A 20,623-nucleotide genomic window follows, 5' to 3' on the forward strand; every position below is an offset into this window, starting at 1 on the left:
GATTGCGGCATAGTGAGTTGCATGCTATTAGGTAGAACCACAGCTGCAGAAACATGTATCTGTATTCACAGTATTCAGTTCTGATTTCCTTGGGGCTAGGATAACTTTTATCGATCCTTTATACCATGCTTGGTATTGTGGTGCTTAGCAAAATAACTCATAGGTGGCATAAAAGAAAAAAATCTATAGCTGCCAGTTATTGGAAATTTGATCTTGGTTGGGGATGACGGCAGAGACGATTCAGTAATACAGTACCTGCGTGGTTTTCCCTTTCTTTTTGAAAGACCAGTTCAAACTGCACTTTGATCACAGTTTCATGTGTGTTCAAAGAGTGTTAGAATAGCTATAAAAATGTGTTACAGGGGAGAGAAGGGCAAAGATGTGCATAAAAATAATTGAGACTCACACCTTCCCGTCTTTCCTCCTGCCATTTAACCAATTAGTCTGATTCACTATTACACTTTTCAGATTTGCAGCTATATATTCAAGTTATTGGAGTGGCACACTTTTGAGCCCGTTATAAGCAAGGCAGTCAATACTTAATATTAATTGCTTTCCTGAGTTTTTTGTTTGTTGCCTGTGTCCCAGCAATGATGTGACATTTATTACAGGGCAGAGTAAAACAAAACTTGCATACGAGCATGAAAAGTATATAAACACATACAAAAGCATGTGTTTTTCATATATGAAATCATCCATAGTCCAGGTCTGATTAGATGACATAGGATCTTTCTATCTGATGTTGCTTTTGTTATGCTTGAGCCCCAGTGTTCACTATGGCATATAGGGTATTTTTGTCATTGCTTCTGTTTTGAAAAATACAACAAATGGGAAAAGGTCCTCAAAAGATCAACTGTTCATCTCCTTTTCTTACACATTTGTTATTTTAAGCTTGGATGTCATTGTCCAGTGAATAAAAACCTCCATTCTTTCATATTTTCAGCCCATCTTCTGTTCCTTCTTTGCAAATATGGATTACCCTTTTTGATAGTTTTGGTCACACCTTTTCCTTCAAGTCTTTCTTTTTTGTTGTTGTTGTTGATTTTGGTCTTTATTATCATGTGAGTGTTCATGTCCTTTATTTGGTCTTAGCTTTTGGTCTCAGTTTCACTTCGCAGACCTGTATTTATTTCTGCTGCTACAATTCTTCACATCTCCCTCTTTTAGTACTTGCAGCACCTCTTCTCTATCTTAGAATCAAAAGAAATAAGTTATCTACAAGATATCTGTACTGGCTGAACCCTAGAAACTTGGTTGATCGATTGGTTGGTCAGTGATTCTTGTGGTTTAATGCATACTTGAAATGAATACATGAGGGCCTATGTGCAACCTTGCACCATATTGTGATGATAGGATATTTTTGTGGATGTTTTCTTTCTTAGAAAAAAAATATCCAGGATGGACTGAAATCAGTCTTTTTTATTATACTATTTTGTAAAATATATGTATTGTTCTCTGCTATTCAGTAGAATGTGAGAGCTGAAACTGAGATCTATTTTTTTTGGTTTTTTTTTTCCTGATCTTTATCTTTATTCTTATGTACCAGTCCAGGAACTTTCTTCCTGAAAGGTACTTTTGACATTACAATAGAAAATTCCAAAAACTTTTTACATTAAAAAATTACTTTTATTTTTACTTCTTTTAGGCTTCTTGTAGGCAAGTACTGGTTATTCTGATGTATATATGCTTTTTCTTTTCCTTGATGGATTATTTTGTGTAGTCCAACAGGAACCGAACTAATGTTCTTAAACTGTGCCATATGATGAATTTCAAGTAAATTCAGTATTATACATCCTGTTCCATGTGTCCTCTGTAATAATTTTGTGCCATTTTCACCATTAACAAACATTTGTATTGTGTCTGATATGTAAAACCTCTTCCATTATCCTTTTCTATGTCAGCTGCCTTGTCGCTTCAGGTTATTCCTAATTTTGTCTGATTTCATTCTCTCTGCTTTCAGGCAGCATTTCCTTTGACTCCTGGGTGCTGCAGTCATTCAGTTAGTAGAATACCTCTTTCTTATTATGGCTTTTTTCATTTGGTTTTGCATTTAATGTTTTAGGGACTTTGCTCAAATTCTGTGGCTGTTGTTTTGGGTTTGTTGCTAGACTTTCAAATCTTTAAGATTTGTTGAGTTTTATTTTCAGTGAGCAACTTCTGTGATTCTTAGTCAGAAGCATACCTTAGCATAAAAATTAAATCCTCTGATCATGTCCTGTAGTTTAGTCCCCTAAAGAAGATTGTTCTTATCACTGACTAAACAATAGCTATGTTAATAATAGTGTTCTTGCTTGGAAAATTTTTTTTTATTATCTTCATAAATGCTTCTTGTCTTTTTTTGTGTGTTCTATTCCAAACTATGGGAAAGTCTCTCACAAGTTTTGATTTAATTCTTCTTGCAGAGGCTCTCATTCCTCATGTAAATAATTTGTGGTTGGAATAAGAGCTTGACTGTTTATATTTTGGAAATTTCAACAATTAGCTGGCAATCTGGTCATTTATGTCATTGAAGTCCATTTTTGGAAAGTCATGTGTACCAAAAATCAGCTCCACATCTCTTTATTTTATTTTTCAGTATCATGGTAGAGGGCTTAAATCAGAACTGTGATCCCCCTTGTAGTAGTAGGTGGTACCTTAAATAACACATGGAAGAATTTAACAGAAAATGCGAGAAAAGGTACAATAAAACTCTGATGTTGTCACATTTTGAGTCTGACTGTATTTTGTAGTTATGGCAGGAAAAGCAAACAAGCATGTTTTAATGTTTTGCCTTAAGTTTCCCTGAGCTTTTAAACATTTTCTGCTGTCTCCCTGGTTGAACTGTAAGTGTTCCCATAATTCTTAAAACCTCCAAGGCTACACAATAATATTTGTAGATTCCAGAAGCACACAAGCCGAGTGATGCTGAGGATTGCCACATTTTCAGGATCTGGTCTGGAGTCCTCTATCACATTAATTACAACCAATACAAATGGCTGTTTTGCAGCATCTTATACGCCCATGTGTACACACACACACCCACACCCACACACACCCCATTTTATGCCTGAGGTGTGAAATTTTGCCTGTAAAAATACATTCTATTTCCACTCTGTGCTTTAGTGATAAGCAGAAGAGCTGGGGAAATCCATTCAGCTGCCCGTCAGATGGGAAGATTCAGTTCACCCAGTCAGTGTCTCCAAATACATGTGCCAGAAATTGCACATCATCTATGGAGCAGTATGCAGGGATTCCCTACTCTGCGCATAGCTAAAACTGCACCTGGCATTTCCACCTTTGTTACTCACAGACAACTTAAGCAAGCCGAACATTACAGTCATTGCATCCGCAATATTAAACATCATCTTTTAATTTGTTTTTAGTTTCTATAGCCTACCATATATGAACAGCACTGCATGCGTATGTATAGCAGTTTAAAAAACAATTTATGAAACCTAATGATTCAGCCTTTTTTCATCCAAACAGCATGTTTTGACCAAGATATAATTTAATATATAAAAATGAGTATTTTTAATTAAAAAATACTTATTAGAAGAATTGTGTACATACTCAATTGTATTTCAAACTCAGACGTCAAAGAAGTTGTTTAACTTCTGGCAAAATCTCTAAAAAGGCATAAACCGTGAGCCTGTCTGTCATCTGGTAATAAATCAAGTAATAATTTTGGCTATTGACTTCTGCTACAGAAGCGATAATAACCATGGCAGTGTACTCACCTTTAAATTTTGAATTTCTCTTGTATTACTTTGAAAAACAGTTAAACAGTTTCAAAATTATATTTGAAAACTTATTTGAAAAGAGCAGTTTTTACCTGCTGAGAATCCGTATACTAAATTTCAGGCCAAAGTGAATTGTGTTCTGTGTAGTCTGATCTGGTGTCTTTGAAGACAGTGTGGAAGGATCTTGCTGATTTCAGTGTTCGTAGGCTCAGATCCAGAGGGTAAACCCTTAAAAAAAAAAAGGAAAAAAAGAAAGAATGTCTATCAAAATGTGGTTGAAATATATGGGTGAATTATGGACTTCAGCTCTTGTAAGGCTGTTTGGAATATGCATTTAGGAGCTTAACCTGAAGTTACAGGTTCTGTTTCCCAAAATCTTGCAGCTACTGTTGCCAACATGGGCTCAAGTATACGAAAGGGTAGCTCTGAACATCCAGAAACACCTCTCTCTTTTCCTGCGGAAAGCTTATTTGATCGCTGGAATGGCATCGTGGCTTTTATCCCCTCTCACCAGTAACCATTCTGTTTTCACAGACCAGAAGTGCCAAACGCGGACTGTTGCCCTCTCGCTTTTTTCTTTTCATAAACATAATTGCAAAAGCTGAAGACGGTCACTCCCTCAGCTGGTCTCGCAAAGCCAGCGTTAAAAGCATGAAAACTGTCACATCAAGTTGACTTAAAACACTGTAAAATAAAACTAAAGCGAACTAGTCCCAGCTTGGCTTAAGATGAGTCATTTGAGTCCTAGACATTGATCGGTCTGTGTGACATTCGTGAGTTACGGTCACAGCGTCCTTTTCATTTTGTGCAAAAAAAAAAAATTCACATGGTTTGGTGTGGCCAGCAAGCAAAGGGAAAGGGTATTTCTCTAAGCCTTGTTTAACAACTGAGCATTGCTCACGGTACTCTTTCTTTCTCCCTCCCACCCCCTGCTCCTGCAGAATCTCATCGGGAATTCCTCCACAGGCCTGCTTCTGGATACGTGCCAGAGGAGATCTGGAAGAAAGCTGGTAAGAATTGTTTAAAAACATGAGCTTAGTCTGCTGGCAGCTGTGTGCAGTTGTTAATGCACTGACGTGAGGAATAAAAAGGATTTTTTCTACTAGTAACCTACTAGTAACAAGAAGAAATTGTATTTAATAATCTTAAACTGGAACTGATCAGAACCTGAAATAATCTTTATAATAGAAGCATCTGCTGCTCTAGTTAAGGGGCTATCAGTGCTTCCATTAAGTACCCCTATTTTCAGGGGTTATAATGGTTTCAGGCTGAAACTTGATATGTTAAAGTTTTAGTCTGTTAGCAATTTAAAAAAAAAAGTTTCTGTGTGGGATTTTTTTTTTGAAAGCTTCAAGATTCTTAGTAGTTAATTCCAGAAAAGGAAAAAATACCCCTATTTGCTAAAGAAAAAACTGCATATCTGTAACGGAAAAATTCTTAATTTTTAAAAGATTTTGTGCCTGTCAGCCAGCAGTGAAGTCTGTGCTCGTAAGCCTGGTAAGTTTTCAAGGGACTTCCCCAGGCTGCCCCTCCGCAACTGCTCTCCAGAGTCGTGCCGGCACTCACACTGTCTTCCGTGAGGCTGAAAAGCACTGTGGGCAGACGCTGGGGTTGTGCAGGGTTTTCTTCAACACTTTGAAACTCTGCGTGAGCGCATGAGTTCCCTGGCGAGAATCCTTTTGCTGTTCTGGAGCAAAACCCTTGCTCTTTTGATGCTGATACAGTGACTTCCTTATTTTCCAAGGGGCCAGGAGTTAGCTCTTGAACCTCGATTGTACATCTCTCTCCCTCCCTCCCTCCCTCTCTCTCGTTCACACACACACACACAGACACACACACAGACACACACACACACAGACACACACACACAAACACACGTGGTTGATTGTGGACGTGTCTGTCCTGACTATGCAAAAGGAGAGCTTTTGAGCACCTTAGCTGGAGCTAATGATAAAATGACGAATATGCAGCAGTTTTGGTGCTTTCTGATCAAGACTCCAGTAACTGCTGCTATTTGGTATATTAAACTAAATACAGAGTACCTGTGTATAAATGTTATGCTGGCATATTTTTGCAGCTGACAAAAAGTTATGTTGTCTGTGTAAGGTGGGTTCATCCTTTGAAGTCTGTATTTGTCAAAATGTAAAACTAATATTTCTGGAATTGTTGCACTTTACACGGTAAATAACAAACTAATTTAATCAAGAACTTTTTCTTTTGTCCAAGGGAACGGTAGCTTTTACAACACAATGCTTTTGTATGCCCAAATACATTTTTTATATTTTGGTTTCCCATAGTTAACATCTTAAATGAAAAATAAGAAAACATATACAGTGCCAGGAAATCTCACTAAACACACCATTATTCAGTGGAGTTTCAGAAACCTATTTTTTCTTGCAGTATCTAGGTTTTAATATTGTTCGACATACCAGGTGATCTGTAATTCCAAGGTCAAGCACAGTGGAAGAAAAAAAGTTTTTTTATAAGCTAGCAATACAATTTAACCAAAGCTATGGGCCTGAGCTATGACATTGGATGTACATTCAGACTTTTTCCACAAATGGTAGTGTAAAGGAGCCTGTGACATGTCATCTTATGAACACTTATGAACACTTCGGAATTTTTGAGGCATTTTTTTGCTTTGGTCTCATTTCTAGTTTATACTGTCATGCCAATGGGGGCTTAAATCAGATTCCCGGTGTTAACTGAGCATATCTGTGAACTGGAGAATAAAAAAAGTCTGATTTTCTACAGGAGGTGTACCTGTGGCTTGTTATTAACAGTAGAAAAACATCAGAAAGCATACTGCTTTTTATAAATTATTGGCCTGCATTTTCAGGAGGGTGTACTGAAGTTGGCATTATTTACAGTTCAGTAATCAGTTCAAGGCAGTAAAGGTGCAATCCAGTTCTGTAAGTACCTGTGTCTAGTGCCATTTGAGATGCTCTGTAGTATCCTGCCTGGCCTGCAACTACCCATCAAGAAGGCAGCAAATCTCTCACAAGTCCTGCATCATCTTTGCTGGCTCTGTATGCATATGTTGGTGTCTCAAATGGCGTAAAGACCAATGTGCAGACAGCTGAATCAAGCCCTAAATGTCTGATTGGGAAGCTGAATCCACTGAACTGAAAGAACTTGGTATAAGAACAGTTAATGAGCAACCTCAAAATCAGGTGAGGCAGTAAATCATGTGAACGTGTGATTCACTTTAAACTTTTGGAGATTCATAGACTCAAGCACAATATATGCAAAGTTAAGCACATGCTTTCATGATTGCTGGAGCAAGGACATAGTATGCAGCATCTTGTAGATGTAATGCCATGTAAACCCAATTCAGTTTTGTAAATCAGTGGAAAGGAAAGTCACCAGTGTCCTGATTCATCTCACTGAATTATAGACATCTTGATGAAGAGTCCAAGCCAAGTTCTTAAGGTCCCTCAGTAGTCAAGAGAGAGACAGGCACATGAAGAGGATGGATTAAATGTTAGGTTGGAGGACTTGCTCTCTGGAAATACCTATTTCTCTGTATTAAGTATTGACCGGATCCTAGGCTACTGGCCTATGCATGTCAAGTAGGGGCCTATAGACTGAATGTGAGATTAAGTGATTTAAATAGTGCCCTAGCTTCCACTCTGGGCTGCTCTCTTCGCTTCTTTCAGTGTCATTAAAAGAAGGTATCTTCCAGCCATCCCCTTTCAATAAGCAAGACCTCCTGCTTGTGGCACTCCAGAAGGAAGCGCTGGAGTTACCACACAGGCGTGGAATGGCCATACTAAGACGATGTACAAAGACAGTAAAGCTTATGCACATCCCAGGGTAGTCCTGAAAAAAAGATCATGCAGTTTGGGGCCCGAGGCTGTGATAATTCCTGTTATCAACTCCTAGTGGCCTTCTTTGCCAGGGACTGGCTGAGAGCAAGCTGATGCAGATGTCTTGGTGGCACTGCTACCTTGCTTCTGCCCAGCATCTTTCCTTTCTCATCAGTATGCCCATGATGTGAGGGAGGTGATGAGGAGCTGGCTCGTGAGTCGTCATGCCAGTCTGTATACAGCAGTGAATAATGAGTCGAGGAGCTCTACTGAGTCAGCTCCAAGGATCTCTAATCACACTGAGTAACACCTATTCCATACAAGCTGTCCTACGTAACAGCTTGCCGACTGGAACTTCTCTCATGTATTAGTCTGCTCAAAGCGAAGGAAGATTTCAATTGCATTCCTGAAAAGACACTTACACAGACAAAGGGAATTTATGCCAAGAATGATTTGCATTAGCGGAAAAAGGAGGATGTGTATAATATGCATCATACACATTTTGTTTTAAAGCTTCTTGCTTTCTGTTTTCTGTTGTTTGAATCTAATCACTCTTCCTCTTTCTGGAAAAGAAGTAGTATTCTATGCCAGTATCATTCTTGGTCTTGCTATTTCCATCAGCATTGTCAAAGCAAATAAAATCTCCTTCGGTGTCATTCATAACTTTTCTTGCACAAATATGTTTTTTATTTTTATCTGAAACTGTGAAGGCTGCATTTTAATGTCTATAAAATATCTGTAGATATTGAAAGCATTTATTTTAAGGAAATGTGAAGAAAATCATAGTAGGGGATTTTGTCTATTTTTAGTAAGTTGGATGTCCTGAGTTCATATGATGCTGAAATAATGATCTTGCATTATGAGTAAAAAACCTGAATATGTTTGAACTCTTTTTTTGACATTTGGCACATCACTACACAAATTCTGCTGTCAAATGTAATGGAAATCCTAAAGTACAATCCAAAGTTTATGCTAATTAAAAAATAACTTCCATTATTCCTCAGCATGTGGCCTTGTTAGCACTCTTAACACCTTCATACTCTCAGAAGCTTTGCACAAAACTTAAGCAATGCAGAAGCTGGAATATAACCTGCAATTTCTGTATTTGGATTGGAAAGAAGTAGATTATGTAGGATTGAAAAAGCTTTATAAAATTAGAAGTCTCTGTAAAATGTTGGGATATTCTCCTTTCATTTTAAAATAATAGTTGAAATTGGCAATTCTAGCAACTGCAAACATCTCCACAAAAGACAAAGCTTATATGATGTAATGAAAGTGCATCATGCCATTTAAAGATCATTCTGTTCCTTGCAAATATCAGCAAAAATATGGATTTTCTCAAAGAAATCCACTTGCAGTTCGTAGACACAAAAGGTCTGTATTTAAGTTGCCTCATTTTTATGAAAATGATAATAAAATTGCATCTGTATGTTTGCCTGTGTATATTTCTTTTCTCACGATCAGTGAATGTTTGCAGTTGGTAATAAATATTCAAGCACCTTGCAAATGTCCTACCAATTCCCTTTGCTGATCTGTGTGTGCCTGTGGGACTAGAATAGGAATGCATAATTTAAATATAAATTGCCTGATTTGCATATACAATTAGTCTAGCTGCAGCTTTGATCGTAAGCAAAAATTATTGTCCTGGATTGCCACTTAGATAGAATTTTAATTCACCTTGAATATTCAAAGTAAATTAAGCCCTGGCTGTATGGTTGAAGGGTATGATTTTTTCCTCTCCTGAGGCTTTCCCCTTAACAACATTTACAGTAGGGTAATATAAGGCATATTTTCAGCCTCATAAAAATAAAGGCCTAAGTTTTATCTCTAAATTTTTTCCCTCTTGAAAAGTTCAGTTGAAACACATATATGTCACACACACACACGCTCACATGCACACATACAGAGTAATGGAACTCTTCTGGCCTTTTAATTAATTCAATCTAGGTCAGTACATAGATTAAAATTAGGATTTTGCTTGTAATTTTAATTTGGTAATATGCAATAATAATTTAAAATGAAGACTTCCTGTTATGCTTTTTTTTAAATAACAAATTCAGAGCTCTGAGAGATGAAAACATTGAAGACAGTTATTGCCATGGTATCTGTATGTACAGATATGTGTATGCACGTGTACATACACACAAATGCATGTAATACAGTCTAAAACTCAAACCCATAACAGTTGTAATACTTACATTTTAATCTACAGTTAAACATTTTTATTAGAAATCTACGCTTTTAATTAAACAGAACATTTAATTAAGGTGGTTTTTAAGTGGGTGAAACAATTAAGTGCAAACACTTGAATGAAACATGTCATAATTAGTTTTAATAGAGTGTTAATTGGTACTAGGTTTGCCAAGTTAATAATTACTGCTTATTAAATTTTCAATTAATCATTGTCATTTTGCTTTGAATAAAGATGAAAATTAGATAAACTAATTCAGGGGGAGGATGGTTTCCATGTTAATTAGAGCAGTTAATTAAAAAAAAAGAAATTACTTGTTTTAGTTGTCAATTAAAAGACTGTTCATTAGTAAAATCTTTGCATTCTTCCTGCATCAAAACCCAAATAGCTAATTTGTGACAATTCATCACAAATTCTGGAATTAAAGGTATGGCACTAGCATATACAGAAGAAACTGCTTATACTGACTTAGTTATTTTACAAAAATGGTAAGATTTTAATTTAACAAAGCAGTTACACTCTTGTTCAGTTTTAATTGTGTACTTAAGTCTTCTTGGCTTTGCTGTGCTCAAGAGCTCTGCTGAATCGGAGTAGCTTCTTCACAGCATAGATGTTGGTTTCAAGTAGAGATCAATAGGTCAAAACAATATTCATAAATAAATTTTAATTTTGGGTCGTAAAATTACATGTTTAGAAAAAGATATTCTCACAATGATTTCAATTTTTAAAATAAATTCTTGAGTCTTTCTTTACAGCATGTCTCTATTCTTTACATACAGAATAATTTGTTAATGACTCTAAATTCGCTCTAAATTTCCAGAGCTTAAAGATAGACATTTGAAAAAGTCCAAATTAATATGTCTTGAATAATAATTCTTGCCCAACATATTCATTAATCTGGTGCTCTGCAAAACCTGTTTTCCAAGAAAACCATTCAAAAAAGTCACAGAAATATAAACCAGAGACCAGAAATGCCTGGGTGCAAAGAGGTAATAACCATGAATCAAAGCACCAACATCCACCACGAGCAGTAGAGACTTCTGAGAAGTTCCAGGGATGGGGAAGTACAGAAACGGCTGGGTGGTCTTGAGGAAGCAAGTCCATCTTTGTCCTTCTTCTCAAAACGAAGGCGCACAGTATAATAGAGTAGCTGCAGCTTTCACGCAGTAGTCCTACATAGCCCTGTACCAAACTTACTATGCTGATGAAGATTTCTCCCAATTCCTCGTTTGCAGAGGAAGCGGTCAACGAAGTCAAGCGCCAGGCGATGGCGGAGCTGCAGAAGGCAGTGTCGGAGGCCGAACGGAAAGCTCACGACATGATCACTTCAGAGAGAGCTAAAATGGAGCGCACGGTTGCCGAAGCCAAGCGACAGGCTGCGGAGGACGCACTAGCTGTTATCAACCAGCAGGAAGATTCAAGCGAGGTGAGGTGTTGCTGCACCGGCCGCTCTATCAAAATGCCCTCCCTTAACACACCTCTGCGAGGGGCTTCTCCTTGTCAGGGTTTGCATCCGCTTTGCCACTTCTGATGAAGTCAAGTGAACAGCTGCCATTTGGGAGGGGCGAGCGCGGATGTCTTTACCTTCTGTCCTCTCTGGCTTTGTCTAAGGTCAAAAAAAATGCAAATCAGACTGTCACGCTGGGGGAAATGAGATTGCAAACGATGCAGTGGGGCAGGAAACCGGATGATGCAGAGTGGGTAATTCAGTCCTTAACCAAGTGTGGCTGTGAAAAATAGGGGTACCTGAGCCAACTTTAGTCTACCTAATCAAGGTCCTGGTATGACATCAGTGTTCAGTCCAGGCTATTACCTGCTTATCCAGCTGCTTTGGGCGTGTATTACAGGCACATGCTGAGCTCCAGATTTTCTTGGCTACGTTGTTAGCTGAGCCCAAAACAGGTAGTGAAGTTGAGCTGCAATCTCACCTTTGAATTGATGTTCAGGGCTACATATAACGCACATATTTCTGCTCTAGTTTAGATTTTCATTAGCTTTATTTTAAAGCTCTTCAATTACCAATATTAAATCGATAACAAGGTTGGTTGTTGAAAAATATTGCACAGTGAAATTTAATGTAAACAAACAGTTATTTAGTAGATTATAGAGCAAGGTCGCTAGAAACTTGTCTGAAGAACGTGTTGGTTGTAGACAGTGCAAGAGACAGTGCTCCTGGAGGACAGAACGTGTACGTTGCCTTACTTAGAATGTGTTACTTTGGCTCCAGGGAATGCCTTCATTTCTGAAGGCCACTGAAATGATGGAACATTACTTTTATAAACTATTTATTGCTCTTGTGCTAAGATATTGAACACAGTAAAACAAATTCTTAAGTCCTATAGAGGAGGAAATTGGAAAAAGAATAGATGTGTAGTATCCTGTTCTGTGTGGATGCATATTTGGGTACACTTTTGTGAAAGCACTGTATGGCAGTGTTGCAGAAGAGTGACTTAAGTTGAGACACTCAGATTGTCTAGCTGCATCATGCTGAAAAAACTGGCAAAAATCATGAGCAGAAAAGTCAGTGGCATGCTGCAGTATGCATCCATAATTTGAGGGAGCGTAAGATTTTAATTCATACCAGGCTTCTCTGGAGATGAAAGAACATTGTGGGATCACTGAATGCCCAGAGTTTCTCCTTAATGTGTAGCAGATGAATAACAAGGAGACAAAAGGAATTGATTTTCAGCATCTGAAAGTTTCTCAGGAAGAAAGGAACTAAGGGAAGTATATGTACCCTTTAAGTACTAACTGTTCCATTGCAGATAAAATGAGACATAAATTCAATTTATTGGCATTTTGTATCTGAGATATTCAAGGACATTTTTCCTACAGAATGTTCATAGAAAGTGCATTTGTCTGACTTAGCGTCATTAAAGAGCTGTTATTTTTTTGTGTGTATATATACGAGAGATTCCTATTATTAAAACCAAAATTCCAAACATAAATGCCTAAGAGGAAACTGCAAATTAAATCTATTTAGTGAACTGGTACAGTGTAGGCAGGACAGACGAAGTACTTACGTGCCAGTACATACAGCCCATTCTTCCACAAACAAACGTGCATCCAAAGGAATGGATAGCGAGTGCGTGTGCTGTAATTCACTCCTGCACAGTAATATTTCTGGAGAAGGCTGTATAACAACAGACATCTTTATTTCATCTTCAGAAGAATTGCTTACGAGGTTGTTCACTTCTTGGAAATAGAACTTTAAAGAAAGGCAAATGATTCCTTTAATTTAATTCTAATGAAATGTAGCTCATAAGGGCACTGATGTTCTCAGTGCTGTTCATCCTCAGGGAATATACAAGCCTCCTGGACCCAAACCAAACTAAATATTTAAGACCTGTTTAAAGGGAATTATAGTGGCCTAGTCCTGCAGTTTTCACCCCTGTGGTCAAGAGTGGCATAGCAGTGTGGCTGCTCAGCAGTGTGGAAAATGCAAGTTTCAATAAACCAACTGAAGGGAGAAAACTTAGGCTTGATAGTTAAAGATGTCTCCAAGTTTTTATCATTAGTTCCTCTTCTGTTATGATTATGCCAAATTCCAACCATTTAGGGCAATGCTTCCCAAAATTACCCATTAATTTAGGCTGTCCTTTTTTCAGGTAACTTCTGTAAAAAGGGACCAGCCTTTCCCTTCATCTTTGAGGGCAAGAGATTAGTCTGCCAGTGTTAGAAAAATGTTTATTTTGACATGACACCTTCTGTTTATTGGGTTGAGGAGTAAAATCTGATGTTTACTTCAGTGTTCATTATCTTTTGTTCTCTCTGTGAATATCCCTCCTCACTTCTCTAGGCTATCGGCCCCCCTAAGCTTCTCTCTGTTTAGGACTTTTAGCAGTACCCTTCCAGACATTATAGCTGTTCTATACCCACTCCAGCAACACAGCTTCCTGTGTGCTGAAGGCACTGAAATAGTATTTCCAGCGCTAGAACATAGTTCCAAATATGAGGACGGTGTTGTAGTAGCAGCTTCTGCAATCTTACAAGCTTAGAGCTAAGTATCGCTCCTCATTTCTTATCCTTGGCGGGATGTTATGCCAAGGCCTGCAAGAGAGATCAGTATAGGCTGCTGTATAATCTCTGTACAGTTCCTGGCGGAGAATATTTCTCCCACGGGTGTCATTTATTCTTTTGGCTATGTAAACTATGAATGGAGATGGGAATTTGGCACCAGATTTCTAAAGTATCAGATATAAATTTCATCTGATACAACCGCTCCCTGTCTGTTGGCAAGATTTCTCCCTTACAGTTCTCCATTTGTTATTCAGCAAAATGCAACCTTGACCTATTTGAAGCTTCTTTGGAGCTACATTTGTGCAGATACTTTGTGGCATGATTTCTATTGCATGGTCTTCTCCAGAGTCCAGAGTGGTATCTAGAACAAAGACTTTAGATTTTTGTAATTATTATCATTTAAAATAATATGTAGGTTACTTATCCAAGAACTTTCAGAGATCTCAAAAATAGAAATAGATTTTTTTTGAGTTTTAAACCAGAAGAAGTTGCCTCTCTGACTGCAAGATTCTCTGCAAGAAGACAGAATAAAACTGGACATGTTGAGATAAGGAGAGCAAAATAAAAGGAGTTGAGGACACTGAGAGGACTAATAGAAGGGGTGTGATACTGGGAAATGTCTTGTGTTTTAAGAAGTGGTCTGCAATACTCTGAGGATCACCACATGACATAGTGTAGTTTTCACTTCTGACTCTGGCCTTATTCCTTGTTGAATTACTGTTCTTTGCTTATATTTGAATTGTTCAGTATGATATAATTGGAAATGCCACTGCTTCAGTGTCTATACATTTACTTTCTAAAGATTTCTTTAATTTGTCAGCATAAGTCGTTGAGATTGACCAGGACATTTTCGTAATTTTCTGTTATTATTATGAGAGCTTGCTTGAAGACGAGTGGATGGAGCACACTTCTGTTGGAAAATAAAAGGACAAGAGAAGGCCTATCTGTCAGCATGGCTGTTCCAGAACCACAAATTATTTCTTTACCGATTCCTTACAGTTGCTAGACAAAAGATGACCCATTCATCAGTAGTTGACTTGGCGAAGTACAGAGACATGTGTGAGCAGCCTACTCTTTAATGACTGCCTTGCTTGCTTTGGCTGCAATGTACTGTTGTGCAAATCATTTTTAATAGTAAGGGTGAACAGCTTAGCAGGGAGACTGGCTGCCCAGATTGAAACATCTGTCTTTCTGCTCTGGTACAAAATGCCACTGAAAAATCTGACACTCAGTGTTCTTCCTCACTTTTGACTAGGGTGGGGGCTGGGGCTGGGGAAGGAACACAAATGGTTTAGTTCTCTGTACTTAAAGCAGATGCTGACATCTGCTCAGATAAAACAAGTATGTAACTGGTCCAACACTGCTTTTAAGAGATGTGCAATGGGCTTGTTTATATAGCAGCAGTTTATGTTGTATGTGAATATCACACTTACCTGACATTTTGAGGACAGCTGGGTTCAATCTGTGCTGACCGATCCACTGAGAGCAGGACTGTGCCAGCAAACCTGACTCTTAACATCAGATCCTGTGATGCAGGCAAGCCTAGTTTTTAGGCTAGAATTAAATTTAATACATATGTCAACTAATGTTAATTTTTTTGTTGGACGTTTCTAAGAACTTAGCATGTCATACTTTGCAGTGGTGGGCAGTAAAGACATACCAGAATCATGCATTCAGTGCAGAATCAGACCAGATGCAATACAGGGTTGTTTGCAATCCCATTGGCACTGCCCCAGATTACTAAGCCTGGCTAGGCAGCTTGAACATCTCTTCAGCGTGCTTCTTGGCACTTCTGTTTTCAGGATGTAGCTTCTCTCATGCTAACTTGTATGAACACAGATAGACTTGACACAATAAACAGTGGCTTGGATAAGCCTTGAGTGTTCAGTGATTGCTGTGACTTTATCAGAAACATCTAAAGGTTTGGATATCGTTGTATGGAATGCTGCATTTAGACACAGTGTGGGAATTTCCAAAGTCCCAATGTGTTTTGCCTTCTAATGGGTCTTTGCTAGAATTTTCAAAAAATCCTTTGCTGTTTTTTTACATTAGTGTTCACGCAGTATAGCCCTCATTATGCCACTGTGATTTCAGTAATCTCTAGAAGTTCATTCTCTCTCTGTTGGTTGGCAGTGATAGTTTTGAATGCCATAGGCCTTGCAGATCCTGGAAGAATCTGGGTTCACAGCTGTGCTTCCTTTCTTACTAACCTGGGGAAATTCAGAATTCAACAAAGCTGACATTGCAGCGTTTGACATTGTATTTTGGCATTTTAGAGTTCATCGTCTCTTTGACATTTCAAAGTTCTTTTATTTTTTTTCTTCTGTAAGCCACCTCTACCCTGAGTCTCAACTGGAGGTGTCAGAGGAAAGCAAATAATCAAATGTGGTTTAATAGTTCAGAGACAGAAGATGTATAAAACTGTTAACAAATATGTGTCCTCATACTAGAGGCCACAGAAATAGAGATCATTTTTTGGAGAACTTTCATGAGGGCAAACAGAAGTTTCTGAGTTCTGTCATTTGAAGATTGAAGCTTAAGTAGATGAGAATTAAGACTCAGACCTAAGATAAGACTCTGACCTAAGACCGATGTTCCTTGTCAGTTGAAAGAGGAGGATGAAATATGATCGGTGGCATAGATTCTGAGCGAGATTCCCATATGGTGTAATTTAGCCCAATTTCATTGAATTAATCCATTTTCAAGGCAGTGAGGTTTAATTGAATTATGTAGTCTGAGAATCTGGCCTTTTGTATAACCTCACTATTTCACAGGAAAATCAGTGCAGAGTTAAATTGTAATCCAGTCTTCCTCATAGTTTTAGCTACATCTGGAACTCTGTACAAAGCAACAACTGGAAGTGCAGTGCAGTAGGTCACTACCTACAGATAGAGAAAATAGATCAGGAAAAGTTTCAGGAAATCAGCAGCTCCATTTCTCTATGCATGATCAACTCTACTTCTATCATCCCTATATTTGCATTACCTGTGTTTTAGTGATGGAGATTCTCCAGTGCCTCTAGGCAATTCTTTTGTATCTTTAAAAAGATTTTTCCTAACATCTATTTCCAGTTTTTCTTAGAGCTGTTTGATCTCATTACTTCTCCTGTTAATCTCATGGACACGATCACTGACCGTCTCACTGCAGTAGCTTCTTACACGTTTGGATGCTGTTATGTCATCTCTCAGGCAACTGTGTTCTCTCTTTAGGCTAAACAGTCTCGGTTCATTCAGTCTCTTTTCACAGCTTGTGCTTGTCTGACCTCTGATTATCCTGCTGCCTTTCTTTGTGTTCTTTTCAGATCTTATTTGCCTCATTTTATTTGCCCTATTTGAAGTGCATTGTCCCAAGCTGGACATTACTCCAGGCAAGGCTTTGCCAGTGCCAGCAGGCAGGGAATCTTACCCCGTATATAAACAATGCTATGTAAAGCAGTCCATAATCCTGTTTATAAGCCCTTGGATGGTGATTGCTACCTTTTCAACAGCAGAATGTTGTCGGTCCAGTGTTATCCCAGGTGTTGCCTGTGCAGTTCACCGTGGGTGCTCCATTTTGCTGGTACAGAAATACATAATTAAGACTTATACTGAGCTCTAGAGCTTTACAGAAGCGGATATACCTTGAGCATGCTCAATACCTTAGTGAGCTCAAGCTCCTGTTTGCAGTGCCTGGATCAGTTGGGAATACCTGAGCAGGGTGAACAAAGCACAGCTCGGTCCATTAGCTAACACCGTGAGCCGCGTCTTTCTCCAGTCGAATGTGGACTCCAAAGCTAAGAGCCCACAGTGGGAACAGAAAGCATGTCAGCAAAGCTCGCTGTGCTTAAGCCAGATATTTACTGCTGTTTTTCACTACTAATACATGGGAAGGAGCAGCAAATGGTACGAGTGGGGAGGATCCAGTAGGACAGGCAGTTCTGCCTGTCAAACCCAGCTACTATTGCGGGGCAAGTCCCCCATGCCATGTGTGCTTGTTTATGCTGATCTGCACGGTCTGTAGTACTTTTTAAACACAATAATCTGTTGTGTAAATGTGAGCCATAAAATTTATTTTGAAATTCTTTCATTTTATGTGCTTTTATTCCCACAATTACACTAAAGCTGTAATGACCTGTTAAATTATAAATAATATGTGCAGTGGACAAAATCATGTACCAGACAGTATAGGGCACATTAAGTAATCATGTAAGGAGCCAGCTAGGAACTGTGTTACTTCATTAAAATCGTGTACTTGTTTATCACTTTTCATGCTAGGTATAGGCTCATAGTTAATTGATGTTTATTTTAATAAGAAAGTTGAACCAATGCTCTTCAAATTCAAATGACTGTTTTCTGTCATTAATATGATCTTGTGGTAAAATACTGAATTATCATACTGTGAATCTGGTCAGGTCTGAGAGACAGTTCTCTCTGTGCACATATGCTTTCCCCAATAAGAGAAGCAAAATGAAGATTCTTCAAAAAATTTGCTTACAGTAACTAAATAGATATTTGAATAGAAAAGTCATACATCACCTTAACGAATCCAGCATGTTTACAGCACAGACTTCAATGCTACAATCAGATCTGCACAAGGGAGAAATTCCTGCATCTGGGCAGATAGTGGTTGACTTCAGCATTATGCCATGTGAGGAAAAGGGCCTTTTCAGAAAAGCCTGGATGGGGAGGTCTTTTATATGTGTATTTGTTTTCAGATTAGGGGACAAAGGGGAATACGGGCCAACCCCTGGGCTGGCAAATTAGTTGGAAACAAATAGCTTGAAAATCAACAGTCATGGCAGTTGGTGGAAATGCTGTGCAAACGAAGCTGGAACAGAATTCGTCCATGTTTACTGATCACAGTGTAGGCACCAAGTTGGCAAAGTGAAACTTTCAGAAATAAGATACGACTGTTACGAAGTGTTAGTATAGCCAAAGGAGGAGAATCCTACTATACCACAATTTGTCCTATTTCTGGTCTGTAGAATGAGACACTGTCTTTCTTTGAAATGCTAACATTAGCCTGCCAGGTCATTTTGTGTAAATAAGTCTGCGTGTGCACATATTCACGTACTAATCTATTTATATTATAGTTATTTTTCATTGTGGGGGAAAAGGTCTTTTAAAGGAAGAATGTTTAAGAATGTTACCCATTTCCAAAGGTGGAAGTGTGGCTTTACCTCTCCAGCACTGGACAGAGTTTAAGCAAAATTAACCTGAAACAATGAATACGGAATCAAAACCAGGTGATGCCAGACAAGGAGTCTGAATTCCCGACATTTAACTACCAGAAACATCTGTTTCTATGTGTTGGTAATTCCACCTTTTTTTCAAGTGTTTTTAAAGATGGGAATGATTTTGCAAACTTAAAAAAAGTCCCCAACACATGTATTTGTAATTACCTGGTTTAGTCTGTGTGTTTAATCAGTATGAATTGAGAATACCATGTATGTTTGATTTCAATCTCAAAGAGCAATTGAGCACTGGACAGTTACCATTTTCCATCTGCCAGTATGTTCCTGTGCCAAAGAGAATCCAAAAAAAACCAAACAAAAAAACAAAAAAAAGAGGATGGAACTAACGCAGAGATATTTTCTAAAGAAGCCACTTGACTCCGATTAAATGTCTAATTTCCTTAAAATATTGTTTTGGATTTAGGTCTTTGTTTGATTCTGATTTTTTTTTTTTTTTTTTTTTGTATGTAGTTTAGGAATATCACTTCAAGACTGGCTGTGTTCCAGCATCCAGCTGGCATAGTTATAGCGTGTGTGAAAGTGAATAGCATACATATCCTGCGGTGGCTTCACTATCCTGCCAAAGGTTTAGGCTCCAGCCTAACTAGTCACTGCCAGAAGTGCCACTGAGTCAAGTGACATTACTCAGATGTTTAAAATCAAGGTTTTCATGGGGTAACAACTCTCATCTGTGATTTATGTGTTTTTCTCTCTTTTTTTTTCTTGCGTTATCCCCTTTCCACGTTTAGAGAAATGCTTTTTCATGTGCTTGTGTCATTATTTGTTCTAATAAATCTGGTAGAGGAGCCATCTGAGGTTTTACTGAAACTTACTATTAGTCAGCATGCTACCAGTGACAGGACACGCAGGTGTGCGTGGACTTTGCCTTGCTAGAACTGGCAAAGAGCTTCCTTTGTTTCTGCCCCATTTCCGAAGACCAGAATCCTTCAGGTAACCGGAGACACCGTGTACAGGTTCAGCACCAAGGTGGCTGAAGCACTTAGGTATTGATGTCTTGACTTCGCTAGGCAGATGGTTGACTGGCAGCTCCTTGTCAGTTGTTTTCAATATAAAATTTAGGACACTAACTAATTTCCCTCCTCTCCCCCTCCTCTTTTGCTTCTAGAGTTGCTGGAACTGTGGCCGGAAAGCTAGTGAAACCTGCAGCGGTTGCAACACAGCACGATACTGTGGCTCCTTTTGCCAGCACAAGGACTGGGAGAAGCACCATCACATCTGTGGACAGACCCTCCAAGCCCAGCAACAAGGAGAGACACCAGCAGTGAGCTCCTCGGTGACGCCCAGCAGCGGGGCCGGGAGCCCTATCGACACGCCACCAGCAGCCACTCCTAGGTCCACCACCCCGGGAACCCCATCCACCATAGAGGCGACTCCTCGTTAAAACTGAACTTGGGACTCTGAAAACAAAAAAAACCGAAACAAAAATGAAACCAATTCCTCATCCTCAGATGCGCAAAGATTTTAACCGAACTATCATATTTCAGTACTTCAATAAGAAAGAACTTACTGTATCTTGAGGTAGTAGAAAATACAGAAGGCCAGTAACGGGTCATAATGACTTATTGTGGATAACAAAGATATCTTTTCTTTAGAAAACTGAAAAGAGAGCAGAGAATATAACACAAAATGATAGATTTGACCTCCTCCCTGT

At 38.6% G+C, this 20,623-nt stretch overlaps 1 protein-coding gene across 5 annotated transcripts in view; it reads left to right on the forward strand.

Annotated features, from left to right (window-relative positions):
* The window catches only part of RUNX1T1 (RUNX1 partner transcriptional co-repressor 1), a 115,631-nt gene that overhangs the window by 91,488 nt on the left and 3,520 nt on the right, over window positions 1-20,623 (forward strand). For all 5 annotated transcript variants that reach the window (XM_026099754.2, XM_064507756.1, XM_026099755.2 and 2 more), the window contains 3 exons: window positions 4,661-4,729; window positions 10,955-11,145; window positions 20,078-20,623. The exon at window positions 20,078-20,623 is cut by the window's right edge and continues 3,520 nt beyond it. In XM_026099754.2, coding sequence (XP_025955539.1) covers window positions 4,661-4,729; window positions 10,955-11,145; window positions 20,078-20,353 — 536 coding nt within the window. In that variant the 3' untranslated portion in view covers window positions 20,354-20,623. The remainder of the gene's footprint in view (window positions 1-4,660; window positions 4,730-10,954; window positions 11,146-20,077) is intronic.

The sequence above is a fragment of the Dromaius novaehollandiae genome, chromosome 2 (genome assembly GCF_036370855.1).
Source record: "Dromaius novaehollandiae isolate bDroNov1 chromosome 2, bDroNov1.hap1, whole genome shotgun sequence".
In the NCBI taxonomy this organism is placed as follows: domain Eukaryota; kingdom Metazoa; phylum Chordata; class Aves; order Casuariiformes; family Dromaiidae; genus Dromaius; species Dromaius novaehollandiae.